General features: G+C 55.2%; 1 protein-coding gene across 1 annotated transcript; it reads right to left on the minus strand.

The window, feature by feature from the left end:
* Positions 1-3,616: 3,616 nt before the first annotated feature.
* CRABP2 (cellular retinoic acid binding protein 2) lies at positions 3,617-16,284 on the minus strand. The gene is made up of 4 exons (XM_083416884.1): positions 15,853-16,284; positions 8,704-8,882; positions 5,286-5,402; positions 3,617-4,737 (listed from the first exon to the last, which is right to left on the minus strand). The coding sequence occupies exons 1-4, from the start codon at positions 15,920-15,922 to the stop codon at positions 4,687-4,689; spliced, it is 417 nt and encodes a 138-aa protein (XP_083273010.1). The 5' UTR covers positions 15,923-16,284; the 3' UTR covers positions 3,617-4,686.
* Between the last annotated feature and the right edge of the window lie 3,350 nt (positions 16,285-19,634).

Genomic DNA, 19,634 nt, shown 5'->3' on the forward strand with positions numbered 1-19,634 from the left:
TGACCAGAAAGGCTGTTCTGACTGAAGCCTAGGGAGGGTTTTCTGAGAGCAGGAGCTGTGCTCCCCCTGAAGGTGGTCGTCTCCTTCCTCGGAGGCCTTTAAAAGATGCTTCAGCTGCATTCCTGCATCGCAGGGGGTTGAGCTGGATGACCCTTGGGGGCCCCTCCCAACTCCTACGGTTCCCCAACCTGGTGCCCTCTGGGAGTTGCTGGGCTGCGGCTGGTCAGGGGTGGTGGCAGATGCAGCCCGGCAGCATCCGGAGGGCACGGGGATGGATAAGGCCACTTTGCCTGCATTTGCATTCTAGAACATGGGCGGGGGGGCAGAGAGGGGCAAAGCGGGGGGGGGGGCTTTTCTTGGGAACTGTCCGAGCTGCTAATTCTCTGGCTGGCCAGCAGGAAGGAGCCCATTTGCACTGGGGGGGGGGCGAGGTGGAAGGCAGTTGTTTCTGGTCTGAGCCCCGAGGCAGGGCAGGGCCAGGCTCCGGGAGCAAGCGGGGTTTATCCCTTCCTCCAGCAGCTTGCAGCTATTCCGGGTCTAAATACCCAGCAGCAGACTCGGGGGGGGGGGCGCATGTTCCGAAACATCTTGGCTGGCCTACGGTCGCGCCAGAGCGCCGCTTGCTGGCGAGGAACTCTTTGCATGCGCAGAGGCGAATTGTTACCAGGTGGAGAGGAGTTAGCGCCCCCTTGCAGCCCGCCACGCCCTCGGAGCTGAGGACAGGAGAAACGAGACAGAAAAGTCTCTGCCAGGGGGGCGCGTTTCAGTCCCATCCCCTTCAGGGACTCTGCAGCCGGCCCATTAGAGGAAAGCGGTGAGCCCTTGAATTGCAGGAAGATGAAGATATATCTCTATATTAATCCTGCCGTGTTCGTGGATGGGCTTACCAATGCCAAGAATTCTGTGTTATCAACCACCACTGGACTCTGCACCCCTCCCCCCAGTAAATTGACGCTGCTACTAAGGCAACGGCCCCTTTTTTGTTCTGTTTCCCCCGTTTCCTTCTCACCTGTTCTCCCCCTGCTCCGCCGGTGACGAAGAAGGTTGCATTGCAGGGGTTGAGCTAGATGACCCCGGGATCCCAATGTCTTCCGTGAACTCCCAGGGAAAGACTCTGAGGCCGCGGCAGCTCCTTTCACAATAAACGGCGTCGCCTTCAAGGTGCCACAGGACTCTTTGCTGCTGCGCGCAGGTGGGGGGGGGGGAGGTCGGGGGGAGGTTCTGTGATCCTCGCCAAGTGATGGCAACCGGCGGCCGGGGAGGGGAGAGGGGTTAACAAGCGGAGACGCCCCGCAGGTAACCCGGGACAAGCCTGGGCCAGCAGCCCCGTTCCGAGAAGCGCGGGAGCGGGGACCCCCGGCCTGGGGCTGCCGGGAACATCGGCATCGGGGTGGGGAGAGGAGGGAGAAGCCGCAGCTGCACCAGGCGAACTTCGGGCTGCTCAGCCGCTGGCCATCTTCCCCGGCCCGTCGTGGCTTCCGCGGGCGACTGTCATTTCGCATCGGGGCCGCTTGGGAAGAGGACGCTGCGGTCTCCTCATTCGGGCATCATCGGAAGGTCGGGCAGCCTCGCGAGGGCCCGACTACGTGCCTCCAGGGAGCCCATGATCCCGCGGGCACCACATTGGAGACCCCGGGCAGGCGGAAGATCGGTGTGCCTTCGCAAAGGAAAGCAGCAACCTGCCTTTTTCATGCCCTTCCGGCACTCCTCCCCCCCCCCCCGACAATGTATTTGGGGGGGCATGGAAAGGTTTCAAGCAGGGACCTCGGAATAACAAAGGCAGCCCCCTTAATTTGGGGGGCACACCTGAATGCCTCTTGCTGCCTCCCTCCCTGACAGGCCATCCATCTCTTTCAGAAGTGGGGGGCGGCCGGGGGTCGCAGCTGCTCTGCCTCGCAGCCCCCGAGTCAGGGGCGAGGAGGGGACGAGCTGGGTATTCAGAGCCCGGGCGACCCTCTTCGCTGGCCTCTGACCTGCCCGGGCGCCTGAATGGGGCGGGGGGGGGTTGGCATTCCCACCGCACTGAGACAAAAGAGGGGCTGAGGGAGGTCGCTCTTTGTCTTGGGGGATGAAAGGGCGCCCGGGGAGGGGAGGGGGCTGGCCGAGACCCTCGCTTTCTCTGCCGGCCTGGACTTGCTCAAAGGAGACCGGAAAAGAGCATGATTATTTGGAGGGGCGGGTTGGGGAACGTTTTCTGCTGCGCCCCGTCTGCGCCTTCCCTTTAAAGCGCTCTGGTCCCGCTTTCAGCAGGCATGGCTCCGCTGCCCCCCACCCCTGATTTTTGGGAACTGTAGTTCAGGGCGCTTAGAGTTGAGAGTCCTCCGTTGCGCAAGACTGAGCTACAACTCCTCGCGTTCCCTAGGACCAGGGTCTGGTTTATAAGCTGCTCTGGGAATTGTAGTGGCAGGAGGAACAGGGTTCTCCTAAGGCTTCTCAACATACTGCTTTTAAGCAGTATGAAGCCGGCTTTTTGACGGTGTGACCCACTCTTGGACTGTCCGCTGGAGCCTTTCTTCACGTGCTGGGGAGGTCTCCCCATCAAAAGAGGATCAAACCCATTCCTGGCTGGGGGGCGGCGGCTCTGGCTGTGTGTGTGTCAGGCGCCCCCCTTCCTGCCCTGACCTTGCATTAAGCAAAGCTAGCGGCCCATCCATCTCCCTATTCTCGGCTGCCACAGTGGCCTCTGGGTGCCCCCTGAGCCCAAACCACTTTTTCAGGTGGAAATGTACCCAGAGAAAGAGCAGGCAGGCAAGCAGCCCCCCCACCCGCTTGTACCTCTGCAAACGGCCATGAGGGGGGTGGGGGAGAAAGCAGGACATGGGAGAAAGCGGAATATTCTCTTGCACACACGCACAGAAAGGGAATCTGCTGCCTGAAATTAACCTGTCCGACATATTTTACTTCTCCGAGTTTCAATGCACAGGTAAATCCCGGAAAATTCCTAGGTAGAAGCAAAGAATCCAAGCCGGTTAAGCAGGAAATTGTTCTTAAGTAGATTGACAAAGGCTTGATTATTTCGGGGTGAGGTTGTTTGTTTTGGGTCACTTAACCTTGAGAATGGGGGTGTGTGTCTATGGCAGATCAGAGATAAAAAAATAAATCACATAAGAAGAGCCCCTTTGCTGGATTAGGCCAAAGGGGCTCCTCTTCTCTCAGTGTTCACATATACCTGGGATAGACTGCCTCTGGACCTGGAGGCTCCACAAGAGCGCCAGAAGAACCTGGATGCTGCTAGATCAGGCCAAAGGGGACCAGCAGGTTCAGCCACCTCTTGACACCACAAGCGGACTCTGATCCCAGCAGAAGCAGCAACACTCTCCCAGCCTGGATTCAGAAGCATCACTGCCTTCCATAGTTTGGGCAGAACACAGACACCTTGGCTAGTAGCCCCTGGTGAACATGCAGGGCTCAGAAACGCCACCAGCAGATTTGTTTCAAAAACGAGGGTCTCTCTTCCCAACACTTTCTGAGTGAAGCATGCCAGAGGTCTGACTCTTTCCTGGATTTTGAGGGTGCAGCTGAACCATTTATGAGCATGGCCTTTTTGGGGGCGGGGAAGGTATCTTTGGAAGCAAAAGATCAAGAGGAAGAAAAAAGGGCAAGGCAGACAAAAATGTAGACACTTTTTTAATGAGACATTTATTAGGAAGGAAGGCAAACATCAAAGAGGTGGCTTTTGAACAGGAGACCCGGTGCTCACATAGGGAGGGGGGGAGGGGCTTGTTTTGGGGGAGGGAGGAAGTGGTTATATCCTTTTTCTTCTCCTTTTGTTAGTACAAGGGTAGCAAATAAATACTTTTAAAAAATCCTAGCAATTAACACAGAAGGTCCAGAGGTAAGAAGGCATCTCAATTTGGTGGGTGACACTCAGCTAAATTACACCTTTGACGCTAACGAGATCCGGTGGCCCAGAGGGGCAGGGCTGGCCTTCAAGATGCTTGGCGTGAAATGAAATGGAAACCTGGGCAGCCTGTTTGGTTTTAGTTCCCTTTCCCAAGATGCTGAGCAAGAGGGGGCTCAGGATGCAGGGGTTGAGTCAGGGGGCCCAGGAAAATGGCAGCCTTGCATAACCGAAGAGTAGAGGTGGGAGGGGGCTCTGAGGGTCATCCAGTCCAACCCCCAGCAATGCAGGGATTTCCTTGGGTGGGGAGACTGGGTTGTGCCCCCCTCATCCCATCTAGTGCCCACAGGAGGGAGGAAAAGAGAGGTCAGTGCTAGGGGTACTCTGGCACACACACAAACACCTCCCCCCAGTCTGATCCCAAATCCCACGACCGGATTCTGAAACAAGGGGATTCTCTGTCTGCAATGGGGAGGGCGGCAGGTGGAAGGGGTGGGGGTCACGGACCCTTAGCAGACAAAAGGGAGGCTGGACCCCAGAAGAGACTGGAGGAAGGGAGGAAAGGCTGCTCTGAAGGGGCGGGGGGGGGGCATCACAAGGACAGAGCCTGCTTTATCCGCCCCCTGCCCCCTCTCAGGCCGGAGGGAATGTGATGAAGAGCCAGCTGCTCTGCTTAAGTCTTTCTGCATGTAGCGCTCTCTGAGCATGGGCAGAGAGCGAAAGGGTGATGGGGAGGGCAGGCAGGGGGTGGGGCTGCCATGACCCAGAATGGAAGATCCCTGCCCATTGGACCCTGCTGCCCCTGCCTCCCCAAATCCAACCGCCACCCCACAAGCAGGCCTCGCTCACTCCCGGACGTAAATCCTTGTGCAGACAACATCGTCAGCCATCATGGTCTGGAAAACAAAGAAAGATGAAATCAATGAGAGCAAAAACGAGAGAGAAGGGGGGATGGATCCCTCCAACGGTCCTCCTTAAGGTGTTGGCAGGGACATTTCAGTATGGGGGGAAGTTGTTCAGCCCCCATGCTGGCCCCACCTGAAACAGACCGTGTGCCTCACTCGGGGGGGCGGGGGGAGAGAGGCAGCACACCCGGTTCTCAGTTCTGGAAACCAAATTTCTGGGCTGAGGAAGACTTGCAGGGGCCTCGTTCCTCGTTCCCTACTTTCTAAGAGTAAGTCTGCTCTGCTTCTAAGTCAAAGGAGGTGCAAGGGGGTCTAGCCCAGGGACAGAGGAGCCCCTGCCTGGCATGCAGAAGGCCCCTGGCTCCATCCTCACCAACAGCATCTCCAAATCAACCTTGCCAGGAAGTGTCAAGAAAATGGAGCCAAGCACTTTCCTGTGTCCCTGCTCAAGTGTCCCAAACTGCAAGGGTGTGTGTGTGTGTGTGTGTGTGTGTGGACCTGGGGGTGGGACAGGGTGGGAGGGAGGGAAGTTCCCTTACCAGAATGAGCTCCCCATCGTTGGTCATCTCCCTGGACCAGCCTGTCTTGGGGCCGTCGCCTTTCAGCAATCGCTGCTCACAGACCATCTTGTTGTTGCTCTCCCACTTGGCCAAACTCTGTGGAGAGAACAAAGGGGGGGAGCCCCCCCCCCAGCCAGTGAGATGTGGAGCCTGCCAGCAGCCGACAAAGGGCTGACCCCCTCCCCATCAAAACCCCCACCTCTGCCCCCAAAAGGCACTCATTTGTCACTCGGCAGGCAGCCGGAGCTGGAGGAGGGCAACTGGCTCCCCCCACCCAATTTAGGCTGACAGCTCCATCCATCATCTCCAAAGGGCTGGCCAGGAAGGGGGAAGGGGGGCAGCTGGTGGAAAAAGGGAGCCGGCAGCCCCCAAGTCCTTTGGGGATCTAAATCATCTCCGTCATGCTCCTCAGCATTTATTATCGATAAAGGGGAGCCAGCCCTGATGAAAATGAGCGGGGGCTCAAGAGGCAATTGCTCAGAGGTCGGAATATCGTCCTTCTTCCCTCTGGCAAAAAATAAATAAATGGAGAGGTGCATGTAAGAGCTGTTGCCAAGGAGAACACGACATACTGGTTAGAGAAATCACGGAATTGTAGAGTTGGAAGGGACCCCAGGGGTCATCTAGCCCAACCCCCTGCAATGCAGGAATCTCAGCTCAAGCACATGGGACAGGCGCCACCCAACATCTGCTTAAAAACCTCAGACAAAGGAGAGTCTGCCACCTTCCGAGGTTGTATCCACTCCGCTGCCAAATGGATCTCACCACCAGACGGTTCTTCCCAGGTTTTAGTTGGAATCTCGTTTTTTGCCATTTGAATCTGTTGGCTGAGGTCCAGCCCAGCAGAGCAGAAGAAAACAAGTTTGCTCCAAGGCAACTGGGCCAGAAGTGCAGAGGAGACCTGGCCAGCTCAGAGCCCAGCAAGGCTGCTCAGACCCAAGCTGGTTTGCGGGAAGAAGAACAAGAGTTTGGACATGATATCCTGCCTTTCACTCCCTTAAGGTTGGCGGTTTGAATCCATGACAGGGTGAGCTCCCATTGCTCAGTCCCTGCTCCTGCCAACCTAGCAGTTCAAAAGCACATCAAGTGCAAGTAGATAAATAGGTACCGCTCCGGCAGGAAGGTAAACGGCATTTCCGTGCGCTGCTCCATTCGCCAGAAGCAGCTTAGTCATGCTGGCCACATGACCCGGAAGCTGTATGCTGGCTCCCTTGGCCAATAAAGTGAGATGAGCGCCGCAACCCAAGAGTCGGCCACGACTGGACCTAATGGTCAGGGGTCCCTTTTACCTTTAAGGGGTCTCAAAGCAGCTAACAATCTCCTTTCCCTTCCTCCCCCACAACAAACACTCTGTGAGGTGAGTGGGGCTGAGAGACTTCAGAGAAGTGTGACTGGCCCAAGGTCACCCAGCAGCTGCACGTGGAGGAGCGGAGACGCGAACCCGGTTCCCCAGATTATGAGTCCACCGCTCTGAAGCACTACGCCACACTGGGAAGAAATGCATCAATGTGCCTAACAGTTGGGGGAGTTTGGAGTGCCTGGCATGACAAACAGGAGAGGAAGAGGGGATCTCATGGCCACCTTCAAATATATACAAGGCCGTGATGTTTGTTTTCTGCTGCTCCAGAAGGGAGGACTCGAACCCGTGGCTTCAAATAGCAAGAAAGGCAATTCCAACTAAGGAACAGGGAGAACTTTTCAGGGTAAGAGCTGCTGGACTGTGGGGTGGTCTGCCTGGGAAGGTGGTGGTCTCTCCTTCGCTGGAGACTTTGAAGCAGAGGTCAGCTGGGCCTCCGCCAGGGAAGCTTCAGCCGATACTTAGCCCTGCCATTCTGTGATTCTTTGTAGTATTTCCTAAGGAATGATGGGGTGGATGTGGATTGTGGCTGACATCTGCAGAGGCTCCTTCCCAAAGGAGAGGTGGGGGGCACATGCCTGCAGATTGTAGGTCTTGGACAGGGCCAGGGTCTTGGGAGAGAGAGCGAAGAAAACCTTCTCTCCCCCACCTTTCTCAGGCATAACCTTACAAATTTCTATCAGGCTGCCTCTCACACCTTTTCACCAAACTAAAAGGCTTCTCCAAACTGGAAAGTCCCAAACGCTGCAGCCTTCCTTCCCAGGGGAGAGTCTCCACCCCCTCCGTCGTTTCACTTGCCCTTTTCTGAACCTTTTCCAAGTGTACAATATCCTTTTTGAGGTGAGCAGTGCAGCTTTCCAAATGTGGTCGCACCGGAGATTGGTATAATGGCATTACGATGCTGGCATTATGATGCTTTCAGTTCCTCCCGTAAGGATCCCTGAGGACAGGACCACAAAGGAGCCTACTGGCCCCCATGGGGGAAATGCAGCAACTGGGGGAGGGGGAGGGGAGCTCCTCCCCCTTGCTTTGTGCAGCAAAGTTCAGGGCCCCCCTCCCTCCATTCCCAGGCCAAAGTCCAGCTGGGAAGAAAAGGTTTGCTGAGAAATATTGGACACGGGAGTTAGGGGAGCCCCAAAGGACCCCCCTTGCAAAGCCAGGATCCATCCAAGAGAGGGCAGGATGGGGATTTGGGAATCCAAGAGGCAAAGGAGGAGGGTTACAGCTCAGGGACAGAGACCCTACTGTGCTGGCAGAAGATCCTGTGTTCAGTCCCAGGTGCTGTCTGCGGGGGGGGGGGGGAATATCCCAAGACTGAAACCAGAGAGCTGCTGCCAGCCAGTGCTGAGCTACATGAGCCAATGGTGCAATGAGACTCATGGGATTGTCAAGTTGGGAGGGACCCCAAGGGTCATCTAGTCCAGCCCCCGGCATCACGGCTAAAGAATCGCTGACAGGTCCAACTTAAAAACCTTCAAGGATGGAGAGCCCACCTCCTCCCAGGGAGTCTGTTCCCATGTCAAACAGCTCATACTCTCAGAAAGTTCTCCTTATTGCCCCAAATTTAATCCATCCCGAACCAGGAGGACTGGAATCTGGTTTTATTTGTAGACAACACACTGTAGCTCATTTGGAGAGTCCCTGCTCTGCCAGGTCCCAGGTTCCATCTCCACTGGCAGCGTCTCCAGGGAGGTTTTGGGGGAAAGCCTCTTCCTCGAATCCTGGACAGCTGCTGCTGCTGGCCAGTGTAGACAACACTGCTAAATGCACCCAAAGTGACGGGGCAAAAGGGGGCTTCCTGCACTTCTGGTATCGGCTGCTGAGGCCCAAAGGCCGACGTCAAGCAAAGCAGCTGGAGAGAAGCAGATCCAGCCCAGTTTTGACCGACAAGGAAGAGAATTGATGCTCACCTCCCCCCCCCCCTTGAGATCTCTGTCTTAAGTTCCGTTTCTCCCTTGGGCAACAGAGGGTGGCCTGCAGGCCTGGAGCGCAGGATCACTAGACCCCCCTGGACCCCCCTCTCCCCTCCCTGCCCCTCACCTTGCAGGGTCTCCCGTCCACCGTCTGCTCCTCGAACTCTTCCCCAATCTTGAAGCTGATCTCGGTGGTGCGGACGGTGGTCGAGGTCTTGATGTAGAAGGACTCCCCGTCCTGCTTGATCTCCACGGCCGGCTTGGAGGCGGCAGCCACAGCGATCTTGCGGAGCATGACATTGACGCCTGGAACGAGACAAGGCAGCAGGGAGTGAGGAGAAGGCAGGTGGCGGCAGAACATAAGGAGAGCCTGACAGATGGATTAGGCCAAAGGGGGCCCACCTGGCCCAGCCGCCTCTTCTCACCAGTGGCCAAATGCCCCATGGAACCTAGATAGACTGCCTCTGCACTTGGAGGTTCCACAAGAACGTCAGAAGAGCCCTGGTGGGGGGGGGGTCACCCAAGACAGGAGAGTCGGAAACTCAACAGAATGGACGGAAAGGGACCTCTTGCTTTCCGTTCTTCCTTTCTCCCCATTGAATTTCAGGGGGAGCCCCTCCTTGGGGGGCTATGGGAAAGAGCAGCACTCAGGGCCTTGTGGGTGCAGAATCAGAAGGAGGTAGACAGGCAGCCCCTCCTGAAAAACACACAATTTGGCCATGTCTGGGGAAGGCAGACTCAACTGACATTTAGTGGATTTTGGGTGCGCCTGTTTCTTCCGTGACCTTCCTGGATCAGATTGAGTCACTGGGAAGTCAGTCTTGCACCCACAGCCATGTCTCATCGCAACAGCTTTCCAGAGAGAGAGAGAGAGAGAGAGAGAGAGAGAGAGAGAGAGAGAGAGAGAGATGCATGCAGAGGCAGCGTTGACACAATAACCTTGCACAAGTGTGCAATTGTGCAACAGGCGGGCGAGGAAGGAGATGGCTCAGCAGCGTAAGCGCCGTGGGAAAAAGAGGCTCCATCGGCTTACACTGGCGTAGCCCCACTGAAACCCCATGGGGCTACACCACCCACAGGACCGCACCTGCAATTGGTGGGAAACTGGCAGATGAGGGTGCTTGTCTGAATTAATGGGTCATTCAGAGTTTTGCTCCGATTGTCAAATTCAGCCTCTTGGAAAAAAATGAGCCAAAGTCAGTCCTTTGTTTTCCTGGTTCTGCCTGCAGAGGTGGCGCAGCTGTAGGAAAACTCACCCTTTCAGGGAGAGAGAGAGAGAAATGGGAGCCATCTCCCTGCCTGCCTCTGGGAACAATTATTGCAAAGGGAAATATTATTGCCCAGCCCAGAGCCGTTCCAGGGTCCAGGCGGTGCCAAATTTCCCTTTTCGAAGACTGATTACAAGATGTGAACAGAGATTGTAATTTTATTAGGGGAGTGGCAAGGGTAAGGCCCTCATGACGGGAGAGGGGGAGAGAGAGACTGCCTGATGTTAGAAAGGATTTTTTAAAAGGAAAATAAATTGGCATGTGGGGTTGCCAGGCCTGGAGTGCAGAGAGGAAAGTTTTCTCACGGAGAGAGCGGAGGGATAAAAGTTTTCCGCTCTCTCTCCTCATGCTAGAACGGGTGAACATGCAGTGGCGCTGAATGTTGGGAGGCACCAGGCAGAGGAAAGAAAGTCCTTTGTCACACATTGCAGAGCTGATCTATGGAACTCCCCCCCACAGGAGGCATAGATGGGCACCAACTGGGATGGTTAGGCAAATCTGTGGAGAATAAGGCAATTGACAGCTGCCAGCCAGGATGGCTCTGTTCTGCCCTCCACAGTTGGAGCAGCAATGCTTCTCAACCTCTTGTCCTCCAATCCTGCTTGCGGGTTTCCCAGGAGAGGCACCTGCTTGGCCACCGTGAGAAGAGGAGGCGAGAATAGATGGGCCGCCTTTCTCCTGATAAAGCAGCTGGGCTCTTGTGGTCTTGCAGCCACTGGCAGGCCGTTGTGCAACTGGTGAGGTTGGTAGGGAGAAGAAACCTTTGCCCAGCTCCAATAAGAACCAGCTTTAAAGGACCCGGAGCCTGCCTCTCCGTGATCCTCATGAGTGAGGGTTAGAGGACGGCCACCCGCCAGGGATGCTTTAGTTGTGATTCTTGCATTGCAGGGGGTTGGACTGGATGACCCCCTGGGGTCCCAACTCTACAATTCTATGGCACTCTCAAAGCAGTGAGAAAGAGAATGGGGGGGGGGAGAGAGAGCAGCCCCCCTCTTTGCGCTGCTAAAATGCCCATAAAACGCAGCTCGGAGGTGGAGAACCAGGCCCCATTACTCCGTGGGGAAAAAGAGAGTGAGATTTAACAATGCTTTGGCAGCCAAGGTCTCCCCCTCCTCAAATCGGTTTCCTCATTCCAGCCCCCTCCCCATGCCGGCTGATTCCCGCTTCCCCCTCCCCAGCATCTGAGCCTTTCTGCCCGAATAATTCAGATATGGGGGGAAGGGGCGGCTGAGGAGTGAAATATAAGCATGTGATAATTATCCCAAAGTATGTTGCACAAGCCCCCTAACCTGGAAAGTATTTGCTGTGACCAGCGCAGGGAGATCGGAGGGGAGGGAAAGGAGGTTTTCCTGGCGAGAAAACGAAAAAATGAAAAATACTAATAAATTGCTGGATTGGAATTCGCCTCCCTCGCGGGGTGGGGGGGGGAGAGAGAGGTGTTGCCCCATTTTCTTCCCCTCGATTTTGAGGGCCTCGTCCTCCCCCCAAGTCCTGCTCAGAGCATTGCATGCCAAGCGGGTTTCAGTTACGGGGCCTCAAGGTGGTCTCTGGGGTTCGGAAAGGAGGGAGCGAGGCAGAGCCATTCTCTCTCTCTCTATTGTTCCCGGAGACAGAGGCTGGGGGCGGAAAGGGAATCTCTGCCGCTAATGCAGCCGGAGGGATTTTCCAAGAGAGGCAGGATGGCATCAGCCAGAGCGAGATGGAAAGATTTAAACTTTTCACTCATTCAGGCCTGCCAAGATTGAAGCCCACACTGCAGATGCAATTCAGGTCAGTTGTTGGCACACGAACACACAGGCTCTCCTTTCTAAAGGTTTCTAGGCCTCGTGGATGCAAGGGATACACACCCAAGCTGGGCTTCTAAGCAGAGGTGGGATGGCCATCTGTCAGGGATGCTTCAGCTGCGATTCTTGCATTGCAGGGGGCTGGACTGGATGACCCCATGGGGTCCCTTCCAACTCAACCCTTCTATGATTCTGTGTATTGCTACCCAGAGCTCCCAGAAGCACAGCTGAGCATCCCCACCGCAGCCTGTGCCTCCCCTCCGCCCCCTGACTGGCAGCAACTCTCCAGGGTCTTGGGCAGGGGTAGAAAATGGAGGGGGTTGAACCCAGGACCTTCTGCATGCCAAGCAGCCACCCCACCGCTGCGTCAGGAGAGCCCTTCCCTGTTCCCAGCTGGGCTGCCTTGGCTCAGCTGGGAGAAGGTTGCAGAGAGGCAGAAGGGGAGGGGGCAGGGAAGGCCTTGGATCTGCTGTCCTGTGGAGTTGGGGGCCAGGTAGGAGCTCCTCCAGCCCCCCCTCCTTAAGCTGCCTCCCTGGGCTGGATCCCAGGGGGCTGCTTCAAAAGACAAACACACCCAAGCTCCTCCGACTCGCCTGTCGCCACCTCCCCACCCCCAGCGGTGCGCGCAACCTCCTGCCCGGCAGATGGCAGGGAGCGCCAGGGGTCAGCGGTCGCGGCCCTTCGTCATGCCCGGCCCCCGTCGGGCATTATTATTAGGAGAGCGGCGGGAGGGGAGGCCAAGCCTGCCCCGCTCCTCCTTCTCCGCTGGGTGGGGAGAGGTTATTTCAGGAGGAATTTGTCATTGCGGCGCCCAGAGCCAAAGGCCGGGGAACCCAGCAGTGCGCAGGCCTCCCTCGCAGGCGGGATGCAAGAGCGGCCTGCCCCGGGGCCAGCTCAGAGCACGGGCCACTCCTGGCACGTGGCCTGGATGAGGCCCTCCACCAACTCCTCGGAAGCAGACCGATCCAGTCGCAGGAGCAAAGGAAACAGAGTCGTACGAAATCAGCCCACCCAGCTCAGCACTGTCTACACTGGCTGGCAGCAGCGGGTGTCCAGGGTTTCGGGAAGAGTTTATTCTCCCCAGGCCTTTCTGAGGTTGAACCCGGGGCCGCCTGCAAAGAAAGCGGGTGCCCTGCCACTAAGAAATGAAGGTCCTTGTTCTTATGGTTCCAGATCATTATGTTCCATTTTAAATGGGGGCATAAGAAGCTATATTGAAGTCACGCCATCTAGGCTGCTATTGCCTGCACAGACTGGCAGCAGTGCCTTCTCTGCAGGTTCTTAGGCAGGTTCCCAGCCGTACCTGGAGATGCTGCCAGCGAAAGTTGCACCCGGGACCTCCTTCTGTTGGAAATGCTGGGGTGCAGCTCAGCTTACAGGAGGGGTCAGCAACCTTTTTCAGCTGGGGGCCAGTCCACTGACTCTCAGACCTTGTGGTGGGCCGGACTATATTTTTTGGGGGGGAATGAACGAATTCCTATGCCCCACAAATAACCCAGAGATGCATTTTAAATAAAAGACACATTCTACTCATGTAAACACGCTGACTACCAGACTGTCTGCGGGCCGGACTGAAAAGGCGATTGGGTCAGATCCAGCCCCTGGGCCTTAGTTTGCCTACCCCTGTCTTACACTAAGCCATGGGGAGAAAGAATCATAGCATTATGGAGCTGGAAGGGACTCCCGAGGGTCATCCAGCCCACCCCCTGCAAAGGAGATGGGGGGAGAGAGAGAAAGAAGAACCTCCCAGCTTCTGAGACCGTCTTTCTGACCCGTCCTCAAACACTAGACAGATACACCTGGGGCTGCCAACCTCCTGATCCCATCCGGGGAGGAGATCCCTCTCCTTTGTCTGTTTCTCCTGCAGAGACAAAGTGGATTTCTGAATCTCCATCTCACTGGGACAGAACTAGGAATTCTTTCCTATCCAACTCCCATTTCTCGTGATGATCTTGGCTTCCTTGCTTCCGGCTTCAGAGCGCTGGCTTCCAGGGACCTATGTGTCCCCCTGAGGGATTTGGGGGCGCAGCTCAAGCTCCTGCTGAGGTCTAGAGACTCCAACCTCCTCGACCGGCCAAAAGCAGCTCCTTGCCCTCTCCATAGGATGGCTATGTTCTGTAAGGCTTCTGAATAATCCCAGTTGGAAGGAACTGCTTGCAGATTTCCCACAGGCAGCTTTTCAGCCCCTGTGACGGCAGCAATCTGGGCTAGAGGGACCAGGGGCCTGATCCGGCAAGCTGTTCTTATGTTCACAGCAACCTTTTTGTTTTCAGGAGCTGCACTCTAAAGGGGATACAACGTGCCTTTTGTGGGGGTGGGGGCAGGGAGAAGCCACCCAGGAGAAGGTGCATTGGCCAGAACTGCCCTGCCCCACTGCAGATCGTGTCCAGCAGGAGACTGGCTGGGTAGTGGGGTCTTCACAATTCTGCAAGGTTGCAATCCTGCCATGAGGCACCCAGAAGACCCAGATGGCTCTCAGGCAATGCCAAAAGGGCCGAGCCCTTTGCAAACACAACCGCTTCCAGGGACCTGCCATTTCCCCCCTCTGAGTCCTGAGTTTCCCTCCTGGTTCTGCATGTGGCTTCCAAACCCTTCCAGAGGCATCCAGGTGGTGACTCAGCCGGCCACGTCAGAGGACAGGCAAAATGGGATTATGAGGATTTTACTGGGGGGGGGGCAGGGGTGGAATCCTAGGAAAGGCCCAGACGGTCAGTTCGCCTGAACCCACCAAATTAAAATCTCATTTTTAAATAAAACAAATGGCTGGTCAGCCTTAAGAACAAACAAACATGGATTGTGAAATTCCTGCTGCAAAACTTAAACAAGTGCTGAGATGGTGGGGGCAGGGAGGAGCCGTGCTAAAAAAGAGGGGGCTCATTTAGCCCAGCATCCTGCTTGCCCTGCCTGCTACTTTGGATTGGCAGTCTGAGGTAGACTGCTCCTGACCATGGGGGCTCCACCAGAGCTATCAAGACTAATGGCAGGGGATGGATGCCTCTCCCCTCAATTCTCTATACAAAAGGGTAATCTATGGGTCTCCTGCAGAGCCATTGTCCAAAAGGAAAGACCTACCATGGTTACACAGTGGGAGGGGGGCAGCAGCGCTAAAAGAGCCCCTTTCTCTAATAGAATTGCCCAGAGGGGCGGAGGGGCGCTTTCGAGCCTGGTGTCTCATGGGTCCCCAAATGGCAAACTCCACCGCAGTGGCAATGCAAATTCTCAGCCGCGCTTCCCTCCCTCGCGGGGCTGTCGTGAGGATAAACCGGGGTTGCCGTTACTGTGAGAGACACAGTCAGGGAGGGGACCTCCTGCCTCCCGCCACGCCCCCCCCCCCCCCGCTAAGTGGGGTCCAAGTCCCATCAGGCTGAGTGGGGTTCAATTCCACTGGGTCGAAGCCCACCAGCGCTCCCGGTTCCATCCGCCTAGGCTGGCAGGAGAGGAGCCGCCCTCCGCCTGACCCACCAGGGTGGTCCTTACAGCTGTTCACACGTTACAAAATCCGGGGGCTTCTCCTCCCCGCAAGAAGCGGAACCCCAGACGCCCCCGCAGGGCGATCGCTCCAGTCGCAAACTTTGCTTCTGGAGTGACGACGCGGGACACGGAGGCGGAGGCGGGTGCGTTCTTCTAAACACGCGTGAACACGCTGAAACTCCGAAATGGGAAGACGCGGGTCTGCAGGTTCTCCCCCTGCATGCAAATTAAGGCTCCCAACTGCACCCCCTTCTCTTCCCCACCCCAATAATATTCTCCAAGGCTGCACATTGGGAACCTCAGGCGCCCGACCCCAAACAGCCCCACATCCTTCAGAAAGCAGGAGCCACGGGTGCGCCAGACCTCTTCTATCTCTCCAGCCTATGTTCCCGCCCCCCAGGTTATCGAAAAACAGCAGGTTTTAAGGTTGCAGAGCTGGAAGGGACCCCCGGGGTCATCTAGTCCAGCCCGCTGAGATGCAGGAATCCAGAAGGCGGCTCCCACTCCACATATGCCCGGATCCAAATATTGGAGCCATCCGGAAAGCCCCGTTCTGTTAAAGGAGGGGGAGCCCTCCTCCCAGGGTGGCCTCCGCGCGCGCCCCTGCCGGGGGGGGGGGGACGCATCCAGAGAGGGGTCTAAATATAGAGGGAAAATAGAGCGGCGGCGGCGCTGCGTCATCGGCTATTTCTTAGGCGCTGGACTCAGCCCTTCCCAGAAATAAGCCTCCTCCTCCTCGGGCGCCAGACTCACCCAGAGCCTTCAGCAGTTCCTCGAAGTTCTCCGAGCTCTTCATCTTCCAGTTGCCGGAGAAGTTGGGCATTTTGGGGTGGGCGTTTGTCCGGCGGCGGGAGCGGCAGCAGCGGCGGGAGACCGGCCGGCAGGCGGAGACGGAGGCGCGGCGCGCAGGTGGGACTCTCGGCTCCCTCGGAGGAAGCGAGCAGCCTCCGGAGCCAAAAGCAAGGGCGCTGCTGCTGCGTCGCCTCTCCTGCGGATCGAGGCCTCCCGCGCGGAGTTTTGCTCCCGCAGAGAAAGGATGAAGGGATGGTGCGAACGAAAGAGAGCGATGGGGGTCCTGCGCTGCTCGGTCTCTCTCGCTTCCCCTTCGGAGCCTTTTCTCCCTCCTCTGCTCTGCCTGGTCCCTCCCTCTCTGCCCCAACCATGCCTAGGGGAGGGGGAGCCGGAGCAACGTGATCCCACCCCCTCAACTGCCCCGCCCCTTCCCAGACCCACCTGGGTCCCGCTGACTGACCCTGCCCCAGAGCAGGAGGGGAACAGCCCTCCCCAAAGCCCGCTTCCCCCCTTCTCTTTGGCCGGGGCTGCTGGGCTGCTACCTGGCTGCCTGCGAGGTCTCTCCCTAGGAAGCCGGAGGGCGAGGCTGGACCACGACTAGCCTCCTGCCTCCGCCTTCTGAACTTTAGCGAACTCTCTGCGCTCCCACACCCTCGGCATCGGCTTCCAGAATAAATAGCGTCGAAGTCATCTGTTTTGACGGGGCCTGTTTCTGGAAAAGGAAGATGGCCGCGATTTCTGCACGGCAAGGGGTTGGACTAGATGGCCCTTGGGGGTCCCTGCCAAGTGCCAACTGCAGTTCTACGATTCTACGACCATGGCCCGGTTGGCGTTAGCCCCTGCTGGCAAAGTGGATCTAGTCTCGTGGGTGGAGAGGGGAAGACCGCGGAATGAAGCCAGGACAAAGGGGCGGGGGTCCATGTGGCTGCAGGTCCTCCGGGGGCGCCATAGAATTGTAGGAGTGGAAGGGACCTCGTGAGTCATCTAGTCCACCCCCTGAAATCGTGCTGAAATCGTATCTCTTTATGGATTAAACTATAGTCCCTGTGATTCTTTGCTGGGTGGGGGACTGGGCTTTAACTGTATGGTGCACACGTAGCCAAAGAAAGCGAATAAATAGTGCCCGAGTTTCCTTTTCCTCCTCCCTCCAAATCCCTTTTCCTTTTCTGCCATGTCTTCTTAGAATGTAAATCCACAGGGCAGCAACTTTCTTATCAACCACATTTGTCAGCTGCTCTGGGATATGCATATCAGATTTAGGCTCAGATGCACTTCCTCTTCAGGAAGCCCATCTGCAGGGAGAGCCGGGGTGGGGCAATGGAGATGTGGGTTCAAATCTCCACTTGGTGTGACCTTGAGCCCCACGGTCCCTGCCTCTCAGTCTAACTTACCTCACAGGGTTGTTGCGATGAATTAAATGAGGAGGCAGGAAACCATGGACTTCTGGGCGAGAACGGTAGAATATATGTGCAAGAGCAATTAAAATCAAAATCTATAAGGGCCAGCTCCCCCTCCCCATTTCAGAAAAAGCAGAAATCTTCTCAGTTGCTTTGCACATGATAAAAGTGCAAACATCTGGCATCAATGCACGTATTTGCGCAACCTGCGGAGGGTCCTTCCAATGGGAAACGGGAAATTAATGGGGGAAAGAAAGAAAACTGGTTTTCATACTCCCCCCCCCCTTTTCCGTTGATAGATCTTGAAATCCCGAATGTTCAGTGGAGGTGATGGTGTGTCGCTTCCCCCAAAGCTGTGCCATCTATCGATTACACACACATGCAAACTACATACCCATGAAAAAAAATGATTTCTGTGCCAGGAGTGAGGAATTAATTTAGATGCAACAATTAATCTAACTGTTGCTCATTCAGCAAAGTGCCCCCGCCCCAAATTTAAAGCAATTAACGAACGTTGAACATTACATTAAGGGAAGTCAAATTAACCCAAGCAATGAATCAGAAAGCAGACTTGCTGAGACTACAAAATTCAGGTTGCGGAAGGGTTGACTCCTGGACTCGTGCCTGAGGCCCAGGAACTCCGTGCTAAACTCCCAGACACAATGGTGGGAGGGGCTTCTGTTTAGGATTGGGGCATTTCCACATTATAAGGAATGGGAATTATTTCAGCTTCAGGTCTGGGCACACCTGGGATTAAAAATCTGAGGAAGTCACAGGGTGGATATGAGATGTGTGAAATCAGGCCTCCCCCCCTTTTTTTAAAAAAATAACTTTTATCATAAGAAAAGCAAGAAATAATCTTCCAAAATGGCATATACAGCATTGATGGAACCAAACACGTTGCCCATGCTTTATGATACAGAATTTCTGGGACAGGTGAGGAGGAACGGGTTTCTGTTTGGGGCCTATGCCATTTAGGTAGCTCAGTCCTTTAGAATAAAAGAATTGCAGAGTTGGAAGAGACACCCAGGGTCACTGAGTCCAAGCCCTGCAATTGCAGGAATCTCAACCAGGTCACCCAGGACAGACGGCCCTCCAACCTCTGCTTAAAAACCTCCAGGGAGGGAGAGGCCACCACCTTCTGAAGAAATGCATCCCCCTTTTGAACTGCTCCAACCGCCAGAAAGTTCTTCCTGATGTTTGGTTGGAATCCCCTTCCTTATCATTTGATTCCATATATATACATACACACACATACATTTTTATTAGGTTTTTTTTTAACATATCATTTCCAACAATCTTATAACATAACTTCTTATACAATATTTTAGACTTCCGTCAACACTTCTGATGATTTTCCATTCTTTATCACTTATTTGGCATTTCTTGATTTCTCTATTACCCTTCATTAACTAAGAGTTCTCCTCATAGTCTTTCTTGCAATATTTCAAATAGTCCTCCTTACAAAACCTCTTGCAATCCTACTAGCATAATCTGTTCATTACAATTACTTTTCAAATAGTTCATATATTTACTCCAGTCTTCTAAGAATCTCTGGTCCCGCAGGTTTCGAGTCCTTCCTGTTAATTTATCCGGTTCTGCACAGTCCATCAATTTCATCCACCATTCTTCTTTCGTCAGTAATTCTTCTTGCTTCCATTTTTGTGCCAATAATATTCTTGCTGCTGGTCATTTGATTCCATCGGTTTGGGTCGTCCCCCCAATCTTCTTCCATCTTCCTTGGGGCAGCCCTTGAGATATTTGAAAGCGGCTATCCTGTCACTTCTCTTCTCCAGGCTAAACACCCACAACGGCTCCTCACAACTCTTGCCTTCGAGACCCTTGATCATCTCAGCCTCCTTCCCTCCCTTCTTCCAGCTCCCATGCCCTTCTTCCACTGGGGTGCCCAGAACTGGACCAAGGCAGAACAGAGCGGGCCTATTCCTTCCCCTCATCTAGACGCTTTCTCCTTAAAGTCATAGCCCCCAACTCTAGGAGAATGTTGGGATGTCTTTGAAGGAAACTTTTAGAGGTCCCCTACGTGGGCACACCTGGTTGCTATGCGTGTCTCATCACCTTCATAATTAATAAAAGAGATACCTTCACTCCAAGTTGCTGACAAGGAGTTTGCCACGACCGGGTTTCCTTGCTGCCTTAAGGGGAGGGTGTCAGTTTCTCCGTTACACTGCCAAGTCCCACCAGTTCTGGATATTGAGTCCCAAGGCAATTTTCCAGCACAATGGAAACACTTTGTGCTGCCAGGAAGATGAACCTCATCAAGCCCTGAAAGGGTGCTTCTCCCGCACTGAGAAGAGTCTGGCTGCTGCTGGATCTGGCCAAAGGGAG

This window comes from Podarcis tiliguerta (assembly GCF_965153285.1).
Source record: "Podarcis tiliguerta genome assembly, chromosome: 16".
NCBI classification, from domain to species: Eukaryota; Metazoa; Chordata; class Lepidosauria; order Squamata; family Lacertidae; genus Podarcis; species Podarcis tiliguerta.